Source organism: Lathamus discolor, chromosome 3 (genome assembly GCF_037157495.1).
Source record: "Lathamus discolor isolate bLatDis1 chromosome 3, bLatDis1.hap1, whole genome shotgun sequence".
Taxonomy (NCBI): domain Eukaryota; kingdom Metazoa; phylum Chordata; class Aves; order Psittaciformes; family Psittacidae; genus Lathamus; species Lathamus discolor.
Genome location: NC_088886.1, coordinates 119265764 through 119287316, shown reverse-complemented (window position 1 = coordinate 119287316; position 21553 = coordinate 119265764). Strand labels below are relative to the sequence as shown.

General features: G+C 41.0%; 1 protein-coding gene across 2 annotated transcripts in view; it reads left to right on the top strand.

Annotated features, from left to right (window-relative positions):
• Positions 1-655: 655 nt before the first annotated feature.
• The window catches only part of GPR39 (G protein-coupled receptor 39), an 88073-nt gene continuing 67175 nt past the window's right edge, over positions 656-21553 (top strand). For both annotated transcript variants that reach the window (XM_065671336.1, XM_065671335.1), the window contains exons 1-2: positions 656-831; positions 955-1922. In XM_065671336.1, the coding sequence (XP_065527408.1) occupies positions 1055-1922 (868 nt within the window). In that variant the 5' untranslated portion in view covers positions 656-831; positions 955-1054. The remainder of the gene's footprint in view (positions 832-954; positions 1923-21553) is intronic.

Here is a 21553-nt window from a genome sequence, read left to right as displayed (position 1 = left end):
TGCACTGTAATGTAAAGGTTTACGAATCCATATACACACCTTCTAATTAAATGTTTCCAGGGGGTACCTCGGGAGCCTTCAGTGCTATGGTTTGAAACTAAAACTAAAGAGTGCATTAAATTCATTCTCCCTCGAGTGAGACATGAGCAGGAAGTCCATGTTCATCCCCTGCTACTCTGAATTACTTGAAAGCAGGAATATGATTGGGATTACTAACTTTATTATTTTTGTTATCTAACACGAGAAGGTAGAAAATTAAAGGGAGACAATGGATGTGTCTAAATCTAAAGCTCATCTTATTTTATAACTTAAAGAGAAGTCTCTTTAGAATATAACCAGTTATTTTAAGAAGCTACCAGTTCATCAGCAGCAACTGAAAACCAAAAGCTCCTGATGATGTAAATCAGTTTGTGGCTGCACAAGCTGTGTAGCAAATAATGCTGCAGCAGATACTGAGGTCTTCATTAAAGGAGAGGTTAAGTAGTGAAGCATGTTGGCACATGGAAGTCTGAAGCTCAGTTAATATTCAGCCTGACCCCATCAACCTAATCTATCCCTGAGAAGGAGCTCTTATTACAGGAAGTGCATTTCAAACATGGGTGGCTTGTGCCAAGATTTAGGTTAATGGTTAACAGAGAAGCTATAACCACGCAGAAACTCTGACTTCCTCCTCCTGGGGCAGGGACCAAAAGCTGCCTTTGCTTGCAGAGGAAGAGGCAAATGTTGAAAGAAGAGCAGTTCAGACCACAGAGGGCTGGAGAGCGGCAGCTTCACTTAGTAGAGAAAGGAGAAAAATCCAAAAGGAGCGAGAGATGTTTGCCATAGAGATAGGTAAGATCTGAAACACTTTCATGCTCGGCTCACTGACTCAGTGGCTGTTGATAACAAAACCTGTAGGTGTGGCTGGTTGAGACAGGTTTGTTGTGCCTGACTGCTCTAACCTGTGCATTGCAGTGAGAGGGGCAAGGCAAGAAAGGATCCATTTGCTGTGAATCTGAACATCAGAGAGGGCAGGCGGCTTTTTCTCCCTCCTCTTCCCCCCAAGGGGCTTCTCATGGCAGGACAGACATACTCTTCAGACTGTTCTGATCTCATTGACCACAGCCACATCCCTGAGTTTGAAGTGTCTCCTTGGATTAAGATCACTTTGGCTTCCGTGTATGTCTGCATCTTTGTTGCGGGCATCCTGGGCAACAGCATCACCATCAAGGCCACCAGGATCCTGCAGAAGAAGGGCTACCTGCAGAAAGAGGTCACAGACCACATGGTAAGCCTGGCCTGCTCTGATCTGCTGGTCATCCTGCTGGGTATGCCCATGGAGTTCTTCAGTGCCATCTGGAGCCCTTTCTCTACTCCCAATGGCAATGTGGCTTGCAAGCTCTACTACTTCCTCTTTGAAGCCTGCAGTTATGCCACTGTGCTGCATGTTGCCACCCTCAGCTTTGAGAGGTATGTGGCTATCTGCCACCCCTTTAAGTTCAAGGCTGTCTCTGGACCCCGCACGGTGAAGCTGCTCATCTCTTTTGTCTGGGGGATGTCTGTGATAGTGGCTCTGCCTCTACTCTTTGCCATGGGCACAGAATACCCCCTGGAAACTATTGAGGGCTACCAAGGTGTGACTGCCTGTGACAAGCCTATGTCCAGGCACCACCTTCCTGATCTGAAGCACAATATGACCATCTGTACCAGCCTCTCCTCCAAGTGGTCTGTCTTTCAGGCCAGCATCTTCAGTGCCTTTGCTGTGTACATCATAGTGCTGGGATCTGTCATGTTCATGTGCCGCAGCATGATGAAGACCCTGATGATCCACAAGGAAGGAACTGTGGCAGTGAAGGGTGGACTAAACCACCAGGATCAGTACCTAAGAAAAAGTGAGAGCTCGGAGGGCAAGAGCTCCAGGAGACAGATCATTTTATTCCTGGGTAAGAGCTTCGTGTTACTCTGCCTCCCCTCCTCTGCCCCCTTTCCACATGGGAAGGAAGCCCAGAAGCCTTCATTTTAGCTCACCAGGTTCCCCAAATGGGGGATATATGTTTTAAAACTGGGGCAAAATGATGGAGAGAAATACTTCGCTTTCAATGATACGTTTTTAAGAAACTGGTTTCCCTGTGTGTTTTTGACTCATTCTTTTTGCTGTTAGAATAGGTGGGAGGGAATAAAAAGGAAAATTCCATTTGCTCTCTGCTGTTCATGTTGTTTGATTATCCTGCATACCTACATGCACCAATATGGGTAACAGGGTGTTGCTGCTTGATCTTTGGGGTAGCAATAGGCAATGGTTGCCTGGCTATAAAGTAGCTCTACTTGTATGTTTTCCCATTAAATTACAAATATGTGCATACTTAGTAAAGGCTCTTGATAGGAGGGAAGACTGTCTTGCAAGATCTGAAGTTTGTCCCACCCATAGGGCATGTCCCTGTTAATTCATTATGCTCCCTGGAGGGTACATACATAGTCTCAGCAATTGTGGCTGTGTGTGTGTTGCATCCAGGCATTAAGAAAACTGGGCTGGAGAATTGATTTGGTCTTGCAAATTGCTGTTGCCCTCTTCGAATTTTTTTTTGCCTGGTTTTATTTGAAGGCCTTGGAATTATGTTTGATTCTGATCTCTCTTGCCACATTTGTCAGGCAAAAACTAATCAAGCTGTCATTTCACCAACTTGAATCTTTCTGGGCTGTGATCCATGCAGTCTCCGCATTTGTTGATGCTCTTAGAAGCACCCTTAATCATGCCCTGGCTGCATTACTGCTAGTTCTTGTTTTGTTGGGTTGCTTAATATGATACTGGATATAATAAATGAACCATCTAGAGTGTGAATGCAGAGTAGACCTAGTATTTCAGTGATGCTTTTTTAGTGTTCTGCTTGATATTGTGGAGAGAGAATTGAAACTTGTGGGTCTGTCCACTTCTAGCTTTATGTAGATAAGATATTTTAAGACTCTTTTTTTGAGCATTCTTTGGTTCCTTGTCTAGTCTTGCTTTTTCATGGCTGTGATATGAAGCTGCAGACTAATGAGCCCAGGTTGCACCTAGCTCCTTTTCTGCTCCACCTGTGCTAGAGCTGGGAAACATGGTGAACACTTGTCATACAGACAAGGCATATGACTTAAAGGTTTGGGGAAAAGGTGGAGCTGCTATTGACAAAGGTTTCAAATGGGACATGTGATGCTTCAAGCTGTACAGACCTTTTCCTTATTACCTGAATGTACACCTAATGAAGAAACTGTCTTGTGCAATGCAAGAAATCATCTCTGTAGGATTGTAGGTCCCATACCTGGGTGATTAAAAGGGCTTTAGCTATCCTTACTTCACTGAAAGTACTGATTTTCTGTGATAGAGGCTTAGCAGCAAATGCTAAATACAGCATGTTGTACAAAGTGAAAAAAAGAGATAAGGCTCTGCTCTAAGTGCTGCTGCAGGATCCTTAAATGTCTGTGGATCGCTCTCCCCTTGTAAAATTGTCATCCAGATCTGCATTAAAGCTCAGTCTAAGATCCGAATCCTGTAGCAAGTTCTAGCTAGGTTGAGAGGTGAAGGTAAATTGCCTTAGCTTTTCTTCCCCTTCTTGATTATTGTTCTTGCTTGGTGATGGTTTAGCGTGGAATAGAGCTGACCTAGTGCTGCTTGCAGGAGCGTTAAAAGCTAAGTGAAGGCAATTGGCTTGTGCTTTATCTTAAGGGAATTTGCTGTCAATATGTGACACTTCCTCTGTGCTCTAGCTTTCTGGAGCCAGTAGATACTTACGTGAATCCTCCAAAATCATTTCAGTGGCAAGATTCTTAATACAAGTCTTGCTAATTTACTTGGGTTGGGAAATAATAAACTGAGGAGGAAGAAACTGTGGCCTGCATCCTTAAGAACAATGCAAAGCAATTTAATTTGGAGATTTCATAAAAGTGATGCTTTAGGGAAGTTTTAACCCAGAAGAAATGAACATATAGATTGGTTACAAATTGCTGAATTTATATATAGTGATTTAGAAGTCCGCTTTGTTTTTCATTTAACAGATGGGTCAAATTAAAACAAATACTTGCACATTCCCAACGTATTTCACTTTTAATGTGAAATGTAAATGTCAGTATGTAGCAGGATGTCTTTGAACATCTAACAGCAATAAAAACAATTTAGCATTTTCTTCTTCTCGCTGTTAAAATTGTTAAATTCTATAAAATGGAGATTAAATTCATAAATCTCCTGACGATGAGAAAAAGCTAAGTAGAAAACACAGAAGGAACTGGTGTTTTTTTAGTGTCACGGTCCTGTGTGGCACTTGAAATAATCACAAATATGAATTGTAAATGTTGAAAGACTACTTACCATAGGTAGTATGTACACTTGCAGAATGGGTTCCAGATGGGGTGACACCACTGCTATGATGGAGGAAGGTGACAAGGGGCCAAGGGAGAGAGCTCCACCATGCTATGCTGGTGTAGGCCCATGTGGGGAAGAGCTTATGTCCAAGGAAGGTAGCTGCAAGGTTCAAGTATTTCAGCTTAAAGCCCAGAGGGTCTGTTTGGGGATTTAAAGTCATTGATGTAGAGATGTCAGTTCCTTCTGTTTCTGACTACCTTGCTACACACTGAGTAGAGAGGAGGGTCTGGCCCAATGGCTGCACTAAAAGCTCTATGCCTGGTGCTGATGGTAGGGTACTTCCTGGGGGTGTTCAGTTCAAATTTTGGTAGATTTGCTCCAGTCTAGGAATGCAGCTTTGTCTCAGTGTTTTGGAGAAAATCAGTTCTGTTTTTATAAAGTCTGTGCAGTCCTGTTCCTTCCAACTTCCTTCCCACTTGCCATTCCTTTCAAGAAAAACATGATCGTACATGCAAGTCTGCTTAATGGTCCTGCTCCCGAAATGAGGCCTTTTGTGCTTTTGGGTAGACTGGGGCATAATTCCTGCAATCTGGGTGTGTGTGAGATTTATTTAATCACCTTCTGAGTCATGTGGTAAAACTCCACTTTCCCAGTGGCTCAGCCCATCCACACAAGCAGCATACATCAGACTGGTTGACACTGTGTGGGTTACCTATATATTTGTTGTTAAGTAGATTTACTTATGTTGGGATAGCAGAGCTTTCTTCTAGTAAAGGTCTACGTGGATCTCTCTGAGTATGACCTGCTATGAATAGCAGGAAAGATCTATCTGAACTTAAGTGTTTGAGTGGTTCATAACAGCACTTGTTAATAAAAGTTTCCCCACCCCCGGCAGCAGAAACTGGATAGCTATAGTGCTTACGAAAACATGTGGCTGATGGCACTTTGAAACACAAGCTTTTCACGGTATTTAAAATCTCCTAATGTGCAGTCCATCCTGACAGGGATTGATTCAGTCCTTGTGGCTATTCGATCTTGTCCTTCTCCTGTGGCTGTAATAGGCAGGGAAGTGATCAGAGGGCTACCTAAATGGTCACAAGGTGCCACTGGGGACCTCTTACTTCTCCAGCAGCTGAGCTGAGGCCTTTGCCAACATAGAAATGAGCTTTTAAGAAAGGTGAGTTTGGAGATTTATATGTATTAATATATATAAGTGGGTTATAGCAAACAAAGAAGGAGAATGTAATTGAAGGATTATGTAAAAGATATCAAACTCCAACTATTGCAATAATCATAAATGTTACAAAAATAAGGCACTTCTCATAGCTGAAACTATGTAAGTTAAAAATCTTTAGGAAATATTACCGGGTGGCCTGGTCACTGGGAGAGGGGAGCAGTAGGGGACAAGCCTCCACGTAAGCTACTGGTGGGATGAGCCTCAGCACAAGTGGCTCCATGGCAGCAGCGGCTGCTCACTGGCCATGGCTACATCCTTCTTAATCTGGTCAATTATATAAAGCAACACTTACACAAAAGCAGTTGTATGGTTTGTCATCAGACCAGACCTAACTGAACTGAACTTGTACTCTACAATGAAATGAGGTTTGACTACCCCAACTGAAAAATGTCTTCTAAGGCTTCTGTTATTCCCCTTGGCAGATTCAGCTTTGCTCTTCCACTAAAGAGCCTTAATCATTTTCCATAAAACAATCTCAAGCCCCCCACAGTAAATATGTTGAAATACAAAAGTCCTTCATTGTTGCTGCATCCTCTGCTTTTCTTTGTATACACTTCCAGTTTGCCCTTTGGAGCAATACTCTTCTGTTTGCACAGCAGGGGAATCCCACTCCATGGGGCTGCTGGGCACTGTGGGTTCTTTGGTGTTTGCCAGCTGGCACCTGGTCAGCGCTTTTTTGTCTCCTGGCCATGATGAAACATCCATACATCCTGAGCTGTTCCTTCCAGGAAAGAGAAATATCAAAGTAATCTGGCTGCTGTGAAAGTGTTGAGGTGGATGCACTAAAGCACTGCTGTAACTGCATCAGTTGGTGAGAGCCAGAGTTGCAGCTGAACTTGCATAACTGGAGAACCTGCTGATACCAGCACATTGGCTCCCCCATGCAAAACAGGGCAGATAATTCTCCCTGCTGTCTCTTTCCCATCACTACAGTACTGCAGCTTTTCTGCTGTAGGACCTTCTGATGTAAGATTAATTTTACCTGCATGCCTGGACAGCAAATATCCTACAACTTCTTTATTGAGCAGGGAAGGGCTTATCAGAATCTATGGCACTGCCTTCATCTTAACAAAGACAGTGGTGTTTTTTCTTTTATTTTTCCTTGGTCTAACACTTAAGTATGTCAATTACACTGAGAGTCTGCCTGAAGACAGTAGCAGTGATGGTTTCATGTGATGTGGTATGGTACGTGTAGCTTCAGGGCTGGTCTGCTTTAGGGAACAATAGCCACTAGAGGCTTTACTGAGACTCTGGGAAGTGCCATAGAAGGAGAGTTCCTGCCTCTAAATCCACATAAAAAGGGCAGAAAGTAAGGGCTGGAAAAGCTAGAAAGAAAGAGGTCAGAGACCTGACCAAGGCCACAAATGCTGTGGAGAGTCACAAATGCATCTGCTGAATCTTGTGTTAGTGCCCTGTCTTCTGATAAAATTTTGAGTTGGAAATTAAAAAGACATTTTAGAACTTAAGATGGAGTACCATTTTTTCCCCTATATACTAGTGCTGGCAGATTAATGTTTTGCTCAGAATAAAGGTATTGTGTGTAGAAATAGCCTTTCCAAAGATCACTAAGGAAATGTATTTCATAAGGCACTTGGCAAATGGGTTTTCAGGAGGTAGATTACTTCAAGTAGTTGTGAACAAATATGTGGTTGTCATCCTCAGATGACTCAGGCACAGTATAAGTTGACAATGGTAGGACTTGTGTTACAGGAAAATTAGATGCTTCTTCATGGGCTGGAAACTGGCTGGGTTTTTTCCTCACTGGAGAAGGTAAAGCTTAGAGGCAGAACAGAAATTGAAAGAATAACCTAATTGATTAGATTCTAGAATACAGCTCCAACTCATGTTCTTTAAACTCGGTTTCATTGACTCCTCTTGGTTCATTGCTTTAATCATTCCACTCAGCCACCTGTCTTCAGAGACTTTCTTGGAGAGGTGCCTGAAGATAAATACATTGTAGGCTGGATATCATTTTAATCTCTGTGTTTTATATGGTGTCTCCATCCATATATTTCCCTGAGCAGGACTTCAAATTATGCAAGACAAGTAGGAAACTGAATGTACTGAAATGGGTAGCAGGGTCTGAGCAGGTAAAATGAAACGCTTAGACAAACAGACTAGGGTCTGGCCGTCAGCTGGATGGGACACCTACCCTCTGTCTAGTAAGTTTTTGCTTTTAGGTGCTGCTTCCTGGAAAAGAGATAAAAGCAGAAGATTTACCTACTGGTGTTCACTAACATTTGCTTTCCTTTTCTCTGCAAAAGTATTAACCTGGTGTCAATGGCAAAACTGATCAATGCTACTGAATGTGGGTAGCACAAAAACGAAGCTCACCTGTTCAACAGACGACAATGGAAAGGCTGCGTTCAGGGATCATAGCTTCTCCTTGCAATTTTGTACAAACAGCCTCCTTCAAAGAACTGTGGGACTTCTGCTGGGCTAAAAAAAAAACCCAAACCAACAATCAAAAATGTAGCCACAGTAAAATAGACTCAGGGCAAACTTCCAAAATGATGATATCTCTATGTTCAGTTTTCCCACACTGTAATTTAAAATATGAACATAAGCAGAAGCCAGCATAATTTTTCTCCCTATTGTACAGAAAGCAATTTATCTACTTCTGCTTTAACTGGACTCGTGTAATAGAAGATTGTGCTTTTGGCTTAAGAAGACAGTCTTCCTTTCCTCCTACGCCAAGGGATGGCACAGTGGTACAGAGAGAAAAAGAATGGAAGAATAGGGACTAATTGAGGCCAGCGCCCCCAGGGTATTTAAGACTTTTGTAGTTTTAATGGAAAAATCTATGTGTGATTACACTTTGCATTAGAGTACTTAAGAATTGCTTCAACATGAAAAGCCTGCAGCTTTAAAGACAACCTAACTGCAAATGCCGTAGTCAGAGAACCAAATTCACCACTAGTGCAATCCTCATAATTCTCCATATGTGGTATCCTGACAGATACAGGTTCTGTGTACATACGACCACTGTCTTTGCTTCCATGTGCGAGAAGCTCATGAGGACAGTAAGTGCTTTACCGGTACTTAGTGAAAATCATGGCCATGCTTCTGTCTTTCACCTAATGCCTACAAGGAAACTGGTGTTTCACCTACTCCACTAGTGAGCTACAGGTGCTGGTGTGCTGCTTCAGCCTAGCTTTTCCCGTGGCACATGCAGCACAACTATCTTTCCTCTTCTTTATACTTTACCATCTGTGTTGTCCAGAGACTAAGTGGGTGGAAAGGATTTCTTAGGTATTTCTGCTCTGTATTTGCCTCTACCCAAAGTCTTTAAGCTTAATTGAAGACTGTTACCAGTTTTGACCTTAAACTTGATATTAATCTTCCCCACTCCCCTTCCCCCTCTCTTTAATAGCGCTGTTGGTCCTCTATTCTTCTGACATCACCAGGGTACATTAAGAGAAGGAAAGAGGGAAGTGTAACTAACATCCCTTGCCTTGGTAGCATAAGCCAAGAAACATGCAGGGAGCTGCTGCCTTTGGGGAGCTGAGGGCTGGCTGTGTCATCTCAGCTTCTGAAAAACATGCTCTGTATCATGGCAAACCCTCTTCAGGACATGCTTACAAGAAACAGCCTTGGAAGCTGTCTTTTTAATTCTTTGATTAAGAGGTTATTGTCTTCAGCATTAGTGTTCAGATTTCTCTCTGTTTTCTTGCTACCTCTTCTGAGCTTATTACCTTGTTTAAGACACCATCTCAAATGCAGATTGCTCTTGCAACTCCCCAGTTTCAGTAGATCATAGACTCATTTGAATAGTAGATAGATGACTCATCTGTAGTAAGTTCACAGATGATTTATTGAAGTCTTCACCTGTGAAAACTAAATGCGTTATCTATTCCTCTATTGTTTCATATTGCAATTATACTACATTTCACAAAATTAAATCTTTTGTTTTCCTAGCTGGTGTTACGACCATTATCTTTAAGCAATAATTGCTAACCTGTGAATTTTAATGGAAGAGAGCTTTAATATCTGCACATTTATTAGTAATGTGAAGCTTTCAATTTAGTCCTGCGTAACTTCTTGGTTTCCTGAAGGCAACATTTGTGTTAGAACTAAGCAACTGCCAACTACCAGGTTAAAGATTATTTTCTTCCCTTTCATTGTTGCGAGTTCCTAAACCTTCAGTTTTACTGGCTAGGTAGTACATTTGAAAAACTGTAGCTTTTCCTGTAGTAGAAGGCATTCTAAAATTATGTTTTCCGCTAAACAGTTAAGATTTCAACTTAACATCTGGCACAATGTACTGTAGCACCTTTTTATCCTTTCTTGAGGTCATGATAAGTATATTTATGCTGTTAGATGCCAACCCAATACTTAACTGAGAAATCTTTCTGACCTCTGTTGTGGATGCCTGAGTAATATAAAGGTCAAAATATTATGGATTAAATGAGTCTGCCAAGAACCTCTTAATTGTATAAATAGTGACTTACAATGAAAGGTGAAACTGATAAAGAGGTCTGGTATTGTTACGAGCTAACTTTTCCTTGTTTCCCCTTAAGTTGTTTTAAGCCTGTGGTGCTTGTATTTAATTCTCTCTTAAAAGCACTTACTGTGTTTGATCTTACGATTTTTTTTAAAAGGTATTTAGATTGAAAGTGCAGCTTTGGGGGTTGGAGTTGGTGATCGCTCTGCAGCAAGTGTATGCTTGTACGGAAACATGTAGAGAGTCTTGTGAGCACTCAAAAACCAGTTGACATCCACCTGCTAACAGGTGTACCGTGATACATAATAATTACCAGGAAGCTAAACTTTAGTCTTGACTTTAAAGAAACCCAGATACAGAGGTGTCCTCAGTCAGCATAAATGGCTTTCTTTTCTCATGTTTTATTAGGTAGCATCTGTACAGATATTCAAGAAGCTGTTCTACTCCAGTCTCTAGCTGAGCCCTGCAAAAGAGCTCAGATACAGCCCCTTTCGCAGGATAGTCTAAATATTTTGTCCCTGTTCATATGGTGTTTCTGCAAATCCACCCTTCTTTGCTTCTCCATATAATATTGCCAGCATGCTTTTTGTTGAATGTAGTGATTGTCTTATACAGCTAGAAGAGGGGCTGCCTTGCACTCAGTCTTTTGTATTAGTGGTATATCTATGATGCTGCTGAAGATGATTTTGATTTGAAGAAATACTAGAAGACTGTCCTGATCCTTCCTAGAAAAATAAATCCCTGGAGTTCAGTATGTATGTTCCCCTTCTGGTAAACTGCAATAACCACAATTATTCTGGCATTCTTTCTATAAAGTGTAAAATTTAAATTCTGGAACTCAATGTTGTGGAGGCCAAATCTAAAAGTGGGCTTCAAAAGAGATTAAATGTAACCTTGAAAGAGTGCTGTCAAGACTAAGATATAATTTCTACCTTAGGAAGTCCTGATATAGCTGAGTGCCAAAAAGCATAGCATGAATAGTACAGAAAAATCCTCTGTGTTTTTTCTCCCTTAGATGTCTGTGTGGGATCATCACAGAGGGAAATGAATAGAGAAATGAGTCCTAGGTCAGTCCCAGTATATCCGCTCTCAATCTCAAATTTTCTGTATATGCCAAAATAGGCAAGTAATCGGAGTCTGCCTTCAGCCAGGTAGAGGAACAGAGGCTTCTTAAGATGGTACAACAAGATGGTGAACAAGAAAAAGAATACATTAAAATGCTCTCCCTCAAGTTTTGGCTATTTTTTCCCCACACCCCTCTGCCTTCCCAAACATAAACTTTACAAGAGAAAAATGTATTCATTACTGGGTGTGATTTTATTTCTGTGTGTGTGTGCACCAAAATGTCTCATTTGATAAGCTCCAGTATTTGTTGATTTTGTTTGTTTTTAAATTTTTTTGCCTGTCATTGTCTTGCCAATAAAGGCAACTTCTTAGCTTCCTGATTTTGAAAATAAAACTGAACTTAAATTTGTCCCTTAAATGTGTTAAGGCTGAAGGTCCTCACCAACTGAGTCTCAGTAATGCTTAAAGATATCTACAGAAGAGAAGTTCCATAAACTGCTATAACTGAGCCAACAATCAGAATTAAACTTCTAAGGTACCTAAACATTGCAGTACAACATCAATAAGGTACACAGAGAATCAAATAGTTTTTACTGTGGACAAGACTGTAATGTGTCAGGTTTTTAACCATTAGATAAGAACTAACGTGTTCTGGTGAAGGACAAACAGAAGTCAAGAGCAAGCATGATGATTTGTTTGCCTTTGCCCTTCAGGCAGTGAAATTGCTAACAGCCTTACGACTTTCTGATGCAAGTTTATTCAATAAATCATAGAACGGTTTGGGTTGGAAAGGACCTTAAGATCATATGGTTCTAACCCCCCGGCCATGGGCAGGGGTACCTTCCACTAGTCCAGGTTTCTCAAAGTCCTGTTCAATGTGGCCTTGTACACTTACAGGGATGGGGCAGCCACAGTTTCTCTGGGTAACCTGTTCCAGTGTCTCACCACCCTCACAGTAAAGAATTTCTTCCTAATATCTAATCTAAATCTACCCTTTTTCAGTTTAAAGCCATTCCACCTTGTCCTGTCACTATTTGTTCTTATAAAATGTCCCTCTCCAGATTTCCTGTTGTCCCCTTTAGGTACTGGAAGCTGCGTTAAGGTCTCCTCAGAGCCTTCTATTCTCCAGGCTGAACAACCCCGGCTCTCTCAGCCTGTCTCCATAGGAGAGGTGCTCCAGCCTTCTGATCGTCTTCATAGCCCTCCTCTAGACTCGCTCCAGCAGGACCACATCCTTCTTATGTTGGTGGCTTTTCTGATCTGATTCTGATCTGTTTGGAATCTTTCTGATTGATTGAAAGAGGTGCAGATCTAAAATGGATGGAATGGGTTCTGCCACAGGTATTCAGAAGATGTCATTTAAGTGATCTTTTTGTCTTGAAAGCCAAGCCACTTAAATTCTAGTGGTAGTAATGATGATATCGACTCCTGCCAAAATGTGTAGAAGCATTTTCTGGTACTTGCAAAAGTACACATACCTTTGAAAGTCTTGGATAATGATTCTAGGAGGATAACTTAGCTACTGAAGTATAGTGTGTTAAAGGATATCTTTTTTTAAACTTGAGCGTTTGAAAAATGCAATGTCTAACTCCCCTTGTTGAGGCTGTAGAAAAAGATGATCAGAGATGTAGGGAAAAACTTTAACACAAGCTAAAATGAGGTTTTGTTTTTTCATGTAGCAAAATGAAGAATACATCTGCTTTGAGTTGTCTTTACATACATTGAGGTAATGAGTATCAAGGAAAGAATAAAATCTAGTTTGTACCCTCATTTGAAAATCTTGCAAAACTGGTTCAGTAACAGCCATATGCAGAGTGAATCTGGGTACAATCATTCTGACCTCCTTGTGCAATGAGTTAAGCTTAGCAGTCTTGCTTGGCATCTTTAGAAACTGCCCAGGGAGCCCAGCCCATAAATTGTCACTCCTTATGTAAAGGACTTTGCAATTGCCTTTGTTTCAGTTGTAGAGCTGAGGACCTAAAGGATTTTCCCCATCTACTGTACTTGTAGGCAGCCTCAGCAGTTCATTATTGAAAGTTGATGTGTGGCGTTTTAAACTTTCCATTGTCTTGATTCCCTTCCCTTTTTCTATTCCTGCTCATATGCACATCTACTGAATTCTAAAAAGCTTTTTGTTAGCAACTTGAAATTCAAATGTCCCCTTTTTCTTTGTCTTCCGGTCCAAGCCAACATTTAAATGCATTATTTTCTATTATAAAAAGCATATTGACAATTCAGGAAACATTGTCCTGCAGTGCAAATGCTCTGATATTACAAAATATTGCCATGTTCTCTGTATTGATCTAAATGATGGCATTGGCACAAGAGCTAATGGGTCTACAGGGGCCATGAATGAGTACAGAAAGAAATCAGAAAATTTCTAATCATGAGAAGGACATGTTCAGGGACAGCCTTCCCAGTGGACAGCTGGACCAAATGAGCTCAATTTCTGGGGTAGCAAATGCCATAATTTCTGCAAGTCCATGATGTGGTTGCCTGTGCTGGGAGTGAAGGTGTGTCTCTGGTCATAAAGCCCAGGCCTCTACTGCATCGGAAGGAAGAGGTTATGTTTATTGCTCCTTGGTGTGGCACTCTATGACTCTGTATCCTCCTTTGAGAGGGTGCTGAACTTGTAAAGAAGGTCCAGCAAGCTTACCCATGCTGAACATTTCCTGTTGCCAAAAGTAGACTTTCAGAAGGCTGGCCTGGGACCATGCAGCTTGGTGCACACATGGTCTGTAAGTGGAGGATGCATTCCCTGCATGTTTTAGTCTCTGAATCAAGGGCAAAATACTACCTGTGCTGCTCCTCCTCTTGCTTCCGCAGATCCATTCTGCCAGCCTGTCCTGACACCCTCCTTCACAACCTATTTGGCCATCAGTCTCTGTGCCAAATGACTGGTGTTCAAAAGTCTGCCTCCAAGTCCCTATCTCCAAGAGAGAATTACTTTAACCTTATCAAATGGAGGTGAAATTTAAAACGGCTTAATGTTTATTTGCTGACAGGCAGGATTGTCCTCTAAATTGACTGTCACAACTTGAACACAGCGCTGTAGGACCAAATCATAACCTCTTGTTGGCCTTCAATGAAACAATGTTAAGTTTGGGGAGTGGGGATATTTTTTAGCCTCCCTGCATGTATGAATAGCATTCTCATTTTGAAGTTTTATACAATGAAGTTACATTTTATATTTGCATAATTCAAATAGATAAAATCCTCAAACAGGCACAGAGACTTGATTTCATTAACTTGGGATGCAGCCATTCCCATCTCTCATGCAAATGGCAAATACCTTTCCTGTAAGTATACTTTAAAGATTCATTTCTTTCTCTAATCAAGTGGTGCAATCCTACCCACAGGAAGCAGAATTGATTTCTGTTCCCTTCAGGCTGAATAGCACAGACCTTATTTGGGTTAACTTCTGTCATGAAATTTAAAGTTAACCCTTCTGTGTGCTGTGAACCAGCTGAATATGTTCCTGTTCACTGCTCTAACACACTGAAAATGCACACAATGTAGTTTTCCTGCAAATGTAGCTGTCAGCTCAGGGAAGCTCTGCCTATTGTCATCAAGGATCTATTTCCACTGAAACCCTGACATTGAAAGCTTGTTTTCAAATTTTCTCCTGGGCCTTGAATGCTGTAATTGATTATGGTTGTTTTGGGTTTAGTCTTTAACAATCAAGGTGAAGAATTGCTCCCAAGTCTGTTACGATGTTGAAGGAAGGCAGCTTTCCCACACAGCATGAGCAGTGTCAAAGAGCCACAACAGCTCTTGCAGGCCTTCCACAAGGCACTGACGTTTCTGGTTGGAAATGAAAACAGGACAGAAATGCTCCTCTCTTGGAGCTGGCACCTGCACCTTGCTTTTTTGAGAAATGAGAGCACTTTACTGCATTAATGCAATTTTATAGCCCTCAATGGAGAATTAAAGGTATCTACTGATGGTCCAAGTTGCCTTAGGGAATAGTTTCTCACACCATGTAGTCTGAGCCCATGGCTGGGACTCCTGTCCATAGCAGTGCTCAGGATTTCACTCTCCTCAGATATGTAGAATTGTCCACGTATCTTTGCTGTTTTCTGATTCATCTTCTTCTATCTGGTTTGCTCTCTGCATCTTATTTTCTGTCTTTCAGTTGTATCACTTTTCACTTCGATTGTCTTATACTAGTTGAAAATGATACCCTGACCCTTGGCCACTGTGTCACTGTGCTTCTCTGAAACATTTCCCAGTGCTTTCATTGAAAGCAGGATACTCTGCTACATTCTAATGAAGAGCTGCTTTAAAAACAGCAATAACAAAAAAAAAGGGAAAAAACCTATTTTTCTCTGTAATTTTGGGTACTTAGATTTCCAGTTCTCTTTGACTTAGATCACAAAGTAGCGATTGGGGAGGGTTTTTTTCTCAGCACTCAAAGTGAATTTATGGTGTGCTCTCTGCCTCTTCTGCCTTCTAGCCTGTAGAAGGAAGCAGTGGGAAGACAGCTGCATTGAATGGCTCAAGAAAATCCAAGATGTCCTGGGTTTTCCTCTTGTATCAAAGGATGATTTTACTCTGCAACTGGCACTGATTAGTAAACCCTCCCTAAAGTGTATACATATTGTGGGTTTTGACCTCTGAAAGTACTGGTGTGAGGATGCACACCAAGTAGCGAGCAATGAGATTGCTCTGGTGTTTTGGTTGCCACCCCAGATGTCAGCTGCCTTTCACAAATGACTTTAAAAGTTCATCAGTCTGTTTCCCAAGAGCTTTTGATCAGCCTGGCTTTACTGCTTCATCTAGTTAAATTTTGCACTTCCCCTTCAAACCTCTGAGTTGCCTAGGGCACCAGTGGGGAATGCAAGGCCCAATACCTGCTATCACTCAAAAGAAGCAGTAGACTGGGATATAGTCTGTCTCTGCTTTTCTTGGGCTTCATGTGATACCAAAAAATGTGATTTTTTGATACCAACAAATGCTGAAACGGTCTGTATCAGTATATACCCACAGATGTGTATATACATATATAGCAGTATTGACTAATTAGGAGTAGCCATTCACACCAAACTATTTGTTGTATCTCAAGGCATGAGGAAGCGTGAGCAGCTTCTTCACACTTTGGACTTAACAGCAGCCCAGAGCCTTCTTGATTGTCAAAGTACTGCATTTTACGAGAAAAGCAGCCCAAAATAATTGGGCTTGAACCAATTGCTTCCTCTTTGTCTATCTGGAACTTTTGGAGGTTTCTTTCCAGTTTTGGGGTGGGTTTTTGGTTTGATGGTTTGTTTGTTTTAATCTTTAAGACAGCTCAGCTCTGGGGGTCCCAGCTCTCATCCTGAGCAGCCACATTTTGGAAAGACCTCATTGAGCAAAAGCCCCAGGAGTACAAACTGAGGGAAATGCCATGCTTGTTGGGGTGCACTGGAGATCAATACACTGAATTCAGTAGGAGCAGCATTTCAGACTTTGGGTGACAAAAATCTGAACGACTGAACTCTACTTTGAAGTCATTTCAGGTAAGGAATATTTGCCATCTTTACATCACCATTTTCTAATATTTTATCCCTTGAAGCAACATTGAGAAAGTCAGTGCTCCTAAGCTTCAAATATTCTTTATTTAATTTTAAAAATATCGATGGTTCTGATCATTTTTACTCAATGTGGTTTTAAGGTGAAAATACTGAGGTGTGAAAAAATCTGTTTAAAGTGAACATCATGCTTTTGATCCTAGGACTGATGTTCTGTAGGAGGAATAGAAACAAAAATCTCATGATAACCCCTCTGCTTTCCTAAAATAGAAAATCTGCCTAGTTAATGAATATAAATGAATGTACATTCACTTCCTCTTTTGAGGTTACTAAAGCTGATTAACATTAGGTACCACAATTTATTTAAAGCAGTTGCGTAATTATTCTGCTTCCTATCCTGAGAACATGTAACTTATTTATTATTGAGGGCTTGGGGTTTTGTTTTAAAGTGTATCCTTGAAATCACCTTGGGTGCATGTCTTTGTCAACATCAGAGTTTTAAAATGAGTACTTTACAATAACTTATTCTGATACACATGCCAGGAAGAAAAATTGGGCAATGCTATAGATATTCGATAAACTGTGATGGATTATTTTACAGGAAAGGACCTGAAATCCTTAGGAATGAAATAATGTATTGACAATTTGGGGTTACACAAGTAGAATTCAATATTCAGCATAACTACATTAGAAATTGATAGCTTCAGCAAAACAGAACATTTTTTCATACAAAATTTAAAACAGGTGAAGCTGCTTTGTTGTGACACTGGGTGGATCAGGGTGCTTTGGCTGACAGTTATTTTCCAACAAAAGACTTCATCATAAAGTAACTTGTATGTGTTGGCTTTTCCTGTTATGTTGTTCTATTCAGAATTCATTCTCTGCTTGCTAGTAGAGGCTGCCATAGCTTCTGCCATGTTTTTAGTTATACCAAGCAGGTTGAGTTACATGGTCTAGATCCATCCTTGCTAAAACTTCATCTTCCCTTCCCCCCAGCCATACGTCCTCAGGACTGAGAAAGACAGAGAATTGAGCAGACACTGGCTGCAGCTGGAGGTGGGCAAGAGCTGTGCAGTTGTGGCGATTTTGCAGACTTGTTCCTTGTTGTCTCTTCTGTTGACTTTCCTAAGGTGGCTGTTGAACAGATATTCCTTTAACTGAGTTAAAAGTTGTTCTCTAAGTTTGCCTAGTTTGAGATACTGTCAGAGTCTTCTTTGGGCTGGGAGTACTTTAATTCCTCAAGATTGGTAATTGTCTGTAAGTGTATGTAAAACTGTATGTGAAGGAAAAGAAACACTGAGATTTATACAAAATTATTATTTTAAATGTGGTAACACCATGTTATACTAACTATCACTTCAGAATGAAAATTCTGCTTCAGGATTAATGACTAAATAAAGGGCATCTCTAAGCAATAAAAGAAGAAGCTGTTGACGTGAGTACCGTTAAGAGAGTAGAGAGTTTAAGTGTTAGCTCTGCCTTCCCACAGAAACATGTGCATAGCCCTCATTAGTACTTGCAAGTTCTGCGTATGTACCCATAGAGAAACATACACCACTTAAAAGTAGGGGAAAAATCAAAAGGAATCTGCTCTGGAAGTTTCCCAGCGAAAGCACTCAAACCTCATCTAAGGAGTGTTATGGGACAGAAAGAGTTCTGCAGCTGGTGAACTTTATAGCAAAGTTGCATTTCATCCTCGGACCAGTTGTAAAAAGACAAGTTGAAAGAAATCTACATTTCTACATTCTGCAGATGTGCAGACAATTAATGAGTAAAATGTAATTCTGCAAGCAACCTATTACGGTTAACATAACGAGTGGGGGGAAAAAAAGCAAGGCAGCTGGATGCTGCTCATTTTGAATTGGCAACTTCTGAAAACAGCAGCCTGTTCTGACTTAGCAGAAGTAGTATTGATTTATACAAATGTAGGTACTTCAGTGATGTAATTTATCTATTGCATGGTAGTATTTTGCAGCCCAGTCTGAGACCAGGGGCACACTGTAAGTGCACTGTACAGACAAGAAGAATCTCTGTCAAAACATATTTAATCTACATAGTTAGAACTAGAAAGAATGGTAGCAAGGAAGTTTGACATGTACAGTTGATCTTCTCTAGCTTTTATTAACACAGCTAATGCATATTAAGTGCATGTATTAAATACTTGAAACTAGATAAGAAATATTTATTTACTGAAGAAAAGTGGCTCAGCTACTTTTAAGAACTATGGGCTATGTGACAACTATGTAGCGTGTTTGAAGTAATTGAACTTTCCATTTCCTGAAAATGCACATGGAAGAATATTCATTGTAAAAACAATTCTTTTTCTTTGAAGAGCTCATCATTACCAGGAGCTCCAGCATGTGTTGCATTTTTTAAGATACTCATCATGTGTCAGTAGATGAAAATGGGCTGCAATCAGCTGTCAAGGAGAGATAGATTTGAGCAGGAAGAAATGCTGCTAGTAGACTTTCATTGTCAGCCACCTCTGACGCTGGTGTTGGAAGATGAAAAGGATTATTTGCACCAGCTTGTAGCTGCTCAGAGGAAAAATAACTTCTGTGTATTTGTAGATTATGCTAGGCTTTGCTTCTCTAAAGAAAACTCCTTAATATAACTTGCATTGAGGCTCTGAAACGCAGCCTGTTTGTATTTCCCCCTTGGCAGTGAAAACCTCATCTCTCCCTGATCTGCATTTGAACAGTCTTCATTTTTATCTCTTTTAGATAAGGAACACAATCTCTTTCTCTCTCATTTGAGCACTGGGAGGGGTTTTCTTTTTTTTCATCCTGAGCCTGTGCAATAGCCCAACTATTTGCTTTACAGTGTCTCTGGTTTGTCATTGAAGGGCAGTCATATTTCCAAATTGACTGATTACAGCTCTCCTGGGTGAGTCTGTTTTGTCTGATTGTGTCTTGGAGTAACATAGGGACAGCCTGCAGGCTTGTTTGTTCATGGTCCTGCACATTCAGACACATGGGTGCATTAAACGTCTGTGCTTTATGCATTTAAGATGGCAGGCTTCCTGTGATACATAGGGCGTAGGCTTATAGTTTCCGATATGCAGTTTCATGTGCAAAAGAATTATATAGAATACAGAAAAATTAAGAGAGCATTGAAACTGTGTTGTTCAATTCAGGCACACATCACTTCACAGGAATAGCCATTTGTGTGAGTGATGGGGGTGTCCCTTTAATGCTTGCTGCACAACCAAATGTTTGGATATTTGAAAAGACCAGCATCTGATGCTAATAGTGCAGGTTTTCTGAGTCCATGATATCAAGATGTTAAGAAATGAGGCTGAAACCACTCCTTCCTTTCCCCTTTTTCTACAGCTTCCACCAATATGCCAGTTCCAAGTCAGTCAGCAATAAACAAACATGTGGCATCTCTGAATGGGATAAATGCACACAGTTTACTACTAGAACTTGATTTGAGACCAAACATGAGCATTTAACTAGTTTTTGGAGACTGATCATCCTTTTTGCCTTACCTGCAATCCCTTTCTCCTCAACTGTCTGTGGGTTTGTACCTGTAGCTAATAAAGAAATTGTTTTGAAGCTTTATCTCCTGAGTGTCTTCCCTGCCTTTAATTCAGTAGTCTGTAGGTAGAAAATATGATTATACAGGCTGTAATTTCGTAGTATCATAGAATTGTTTGGGTTGGAAGGGACCTTTAAAGATCATCTAGTTCCAAAACCCCCTGCCATGGACAGAGCCACCTTCCACTAGACCAGGTTGCGCAAACTTGGCCTTGAACACTTCCAACCTAACCCATAAACAACCCAACCTGGCCTTGAACACTTACAGTGATGGGGCAGCCACAACTTCTCTGGGCAACCTGTTCCAGTGACTCACCATCCTCACAGGTAATCTAAATCTCCCCTCTTTCAATTTAAAGCCATTTCCCCTCATCGTATCCCTACAGCCCCGTGTAGAAAGTCCCTCTCCAGCTTTCTTGTAGGCCCATTTAGGTACTTGAAGGATGCTCCAAGGTCTCCCCTGAGCCTTCTCTTCTCCAGGTTAAACAACGCCAACCCTCTCAGCCTGTCTCTGTAGCAGAGGTGCTTCAGCCCTTTGATCATCTTCATGGCCCTTCACTGGACTTGCTCCAACAAATCCATGTCCTTCTTATGTTGGAGGCTCCAGGGCTGGGTACAGTACTCCAGGTGGCATCTCATGAGAGCAGAGTAGAAGGGGAGAATCACCTCCTTCAACCTGCTGATCACACTTCTGATGCAGCCCAGAATACAGTTGGCTTTCTGGGCTGCAAGTGCACATTGCCGGGTCATGTTGAGCTTCTCGTCCACCCTGTTAAGCTGCTCATCAGCTAGTTGACAACCAATCCAATTTGACACAGGATGTTTTCCCCTTGAATGTCTGTAAGACAAAAAATTATTGCAATGTGTTCACCATTTTATGCTTCAAAGATAAATTTGTAGGTTAAAAAATCCTAAAGCCAGGAATGTCTCATGTTCATGAAATATATGGCTCCCTCTTACATCCTAGCCATAAAGGTTTTTTTTACAGCCCTTGTGCTTTTCTTTAAATGGGCAGGGCAGTTGCCTGAAAACAAGCACCTAATCTGTTGACCAGGGATATATGTGTTGTCTGAAGAAGAGCTAATATTGCCTGCTCTCTTGTTTTAGAGCCTAACCTAAGAAGACTTTCTAATTCCCTTATTGGAGAAAGAGGTGGCAGCTTCATAAAGCCACATTACTTGTTAACTGTTACAGATGAAGCTAATCTGAAACGCAGCAACTCTTAGTAACAGAAAGGACTGGACAGAAGATTTTCTATATGTGAAATTGCCCATCCATAGCATACTAAAGATTTCATTCCTTTCATAAGTCAGGATTCTGACTTCCACTAAAGTTTTTACAGCTTCAGGTTTTTATCCTACTGCCCAGCTGCCTTTCTTTCTTTCAGAGAACCAGTTAAGGCTTTTCTTTTTAAATCACCTTTTCCATGCCCCAGCACCATACACCAAA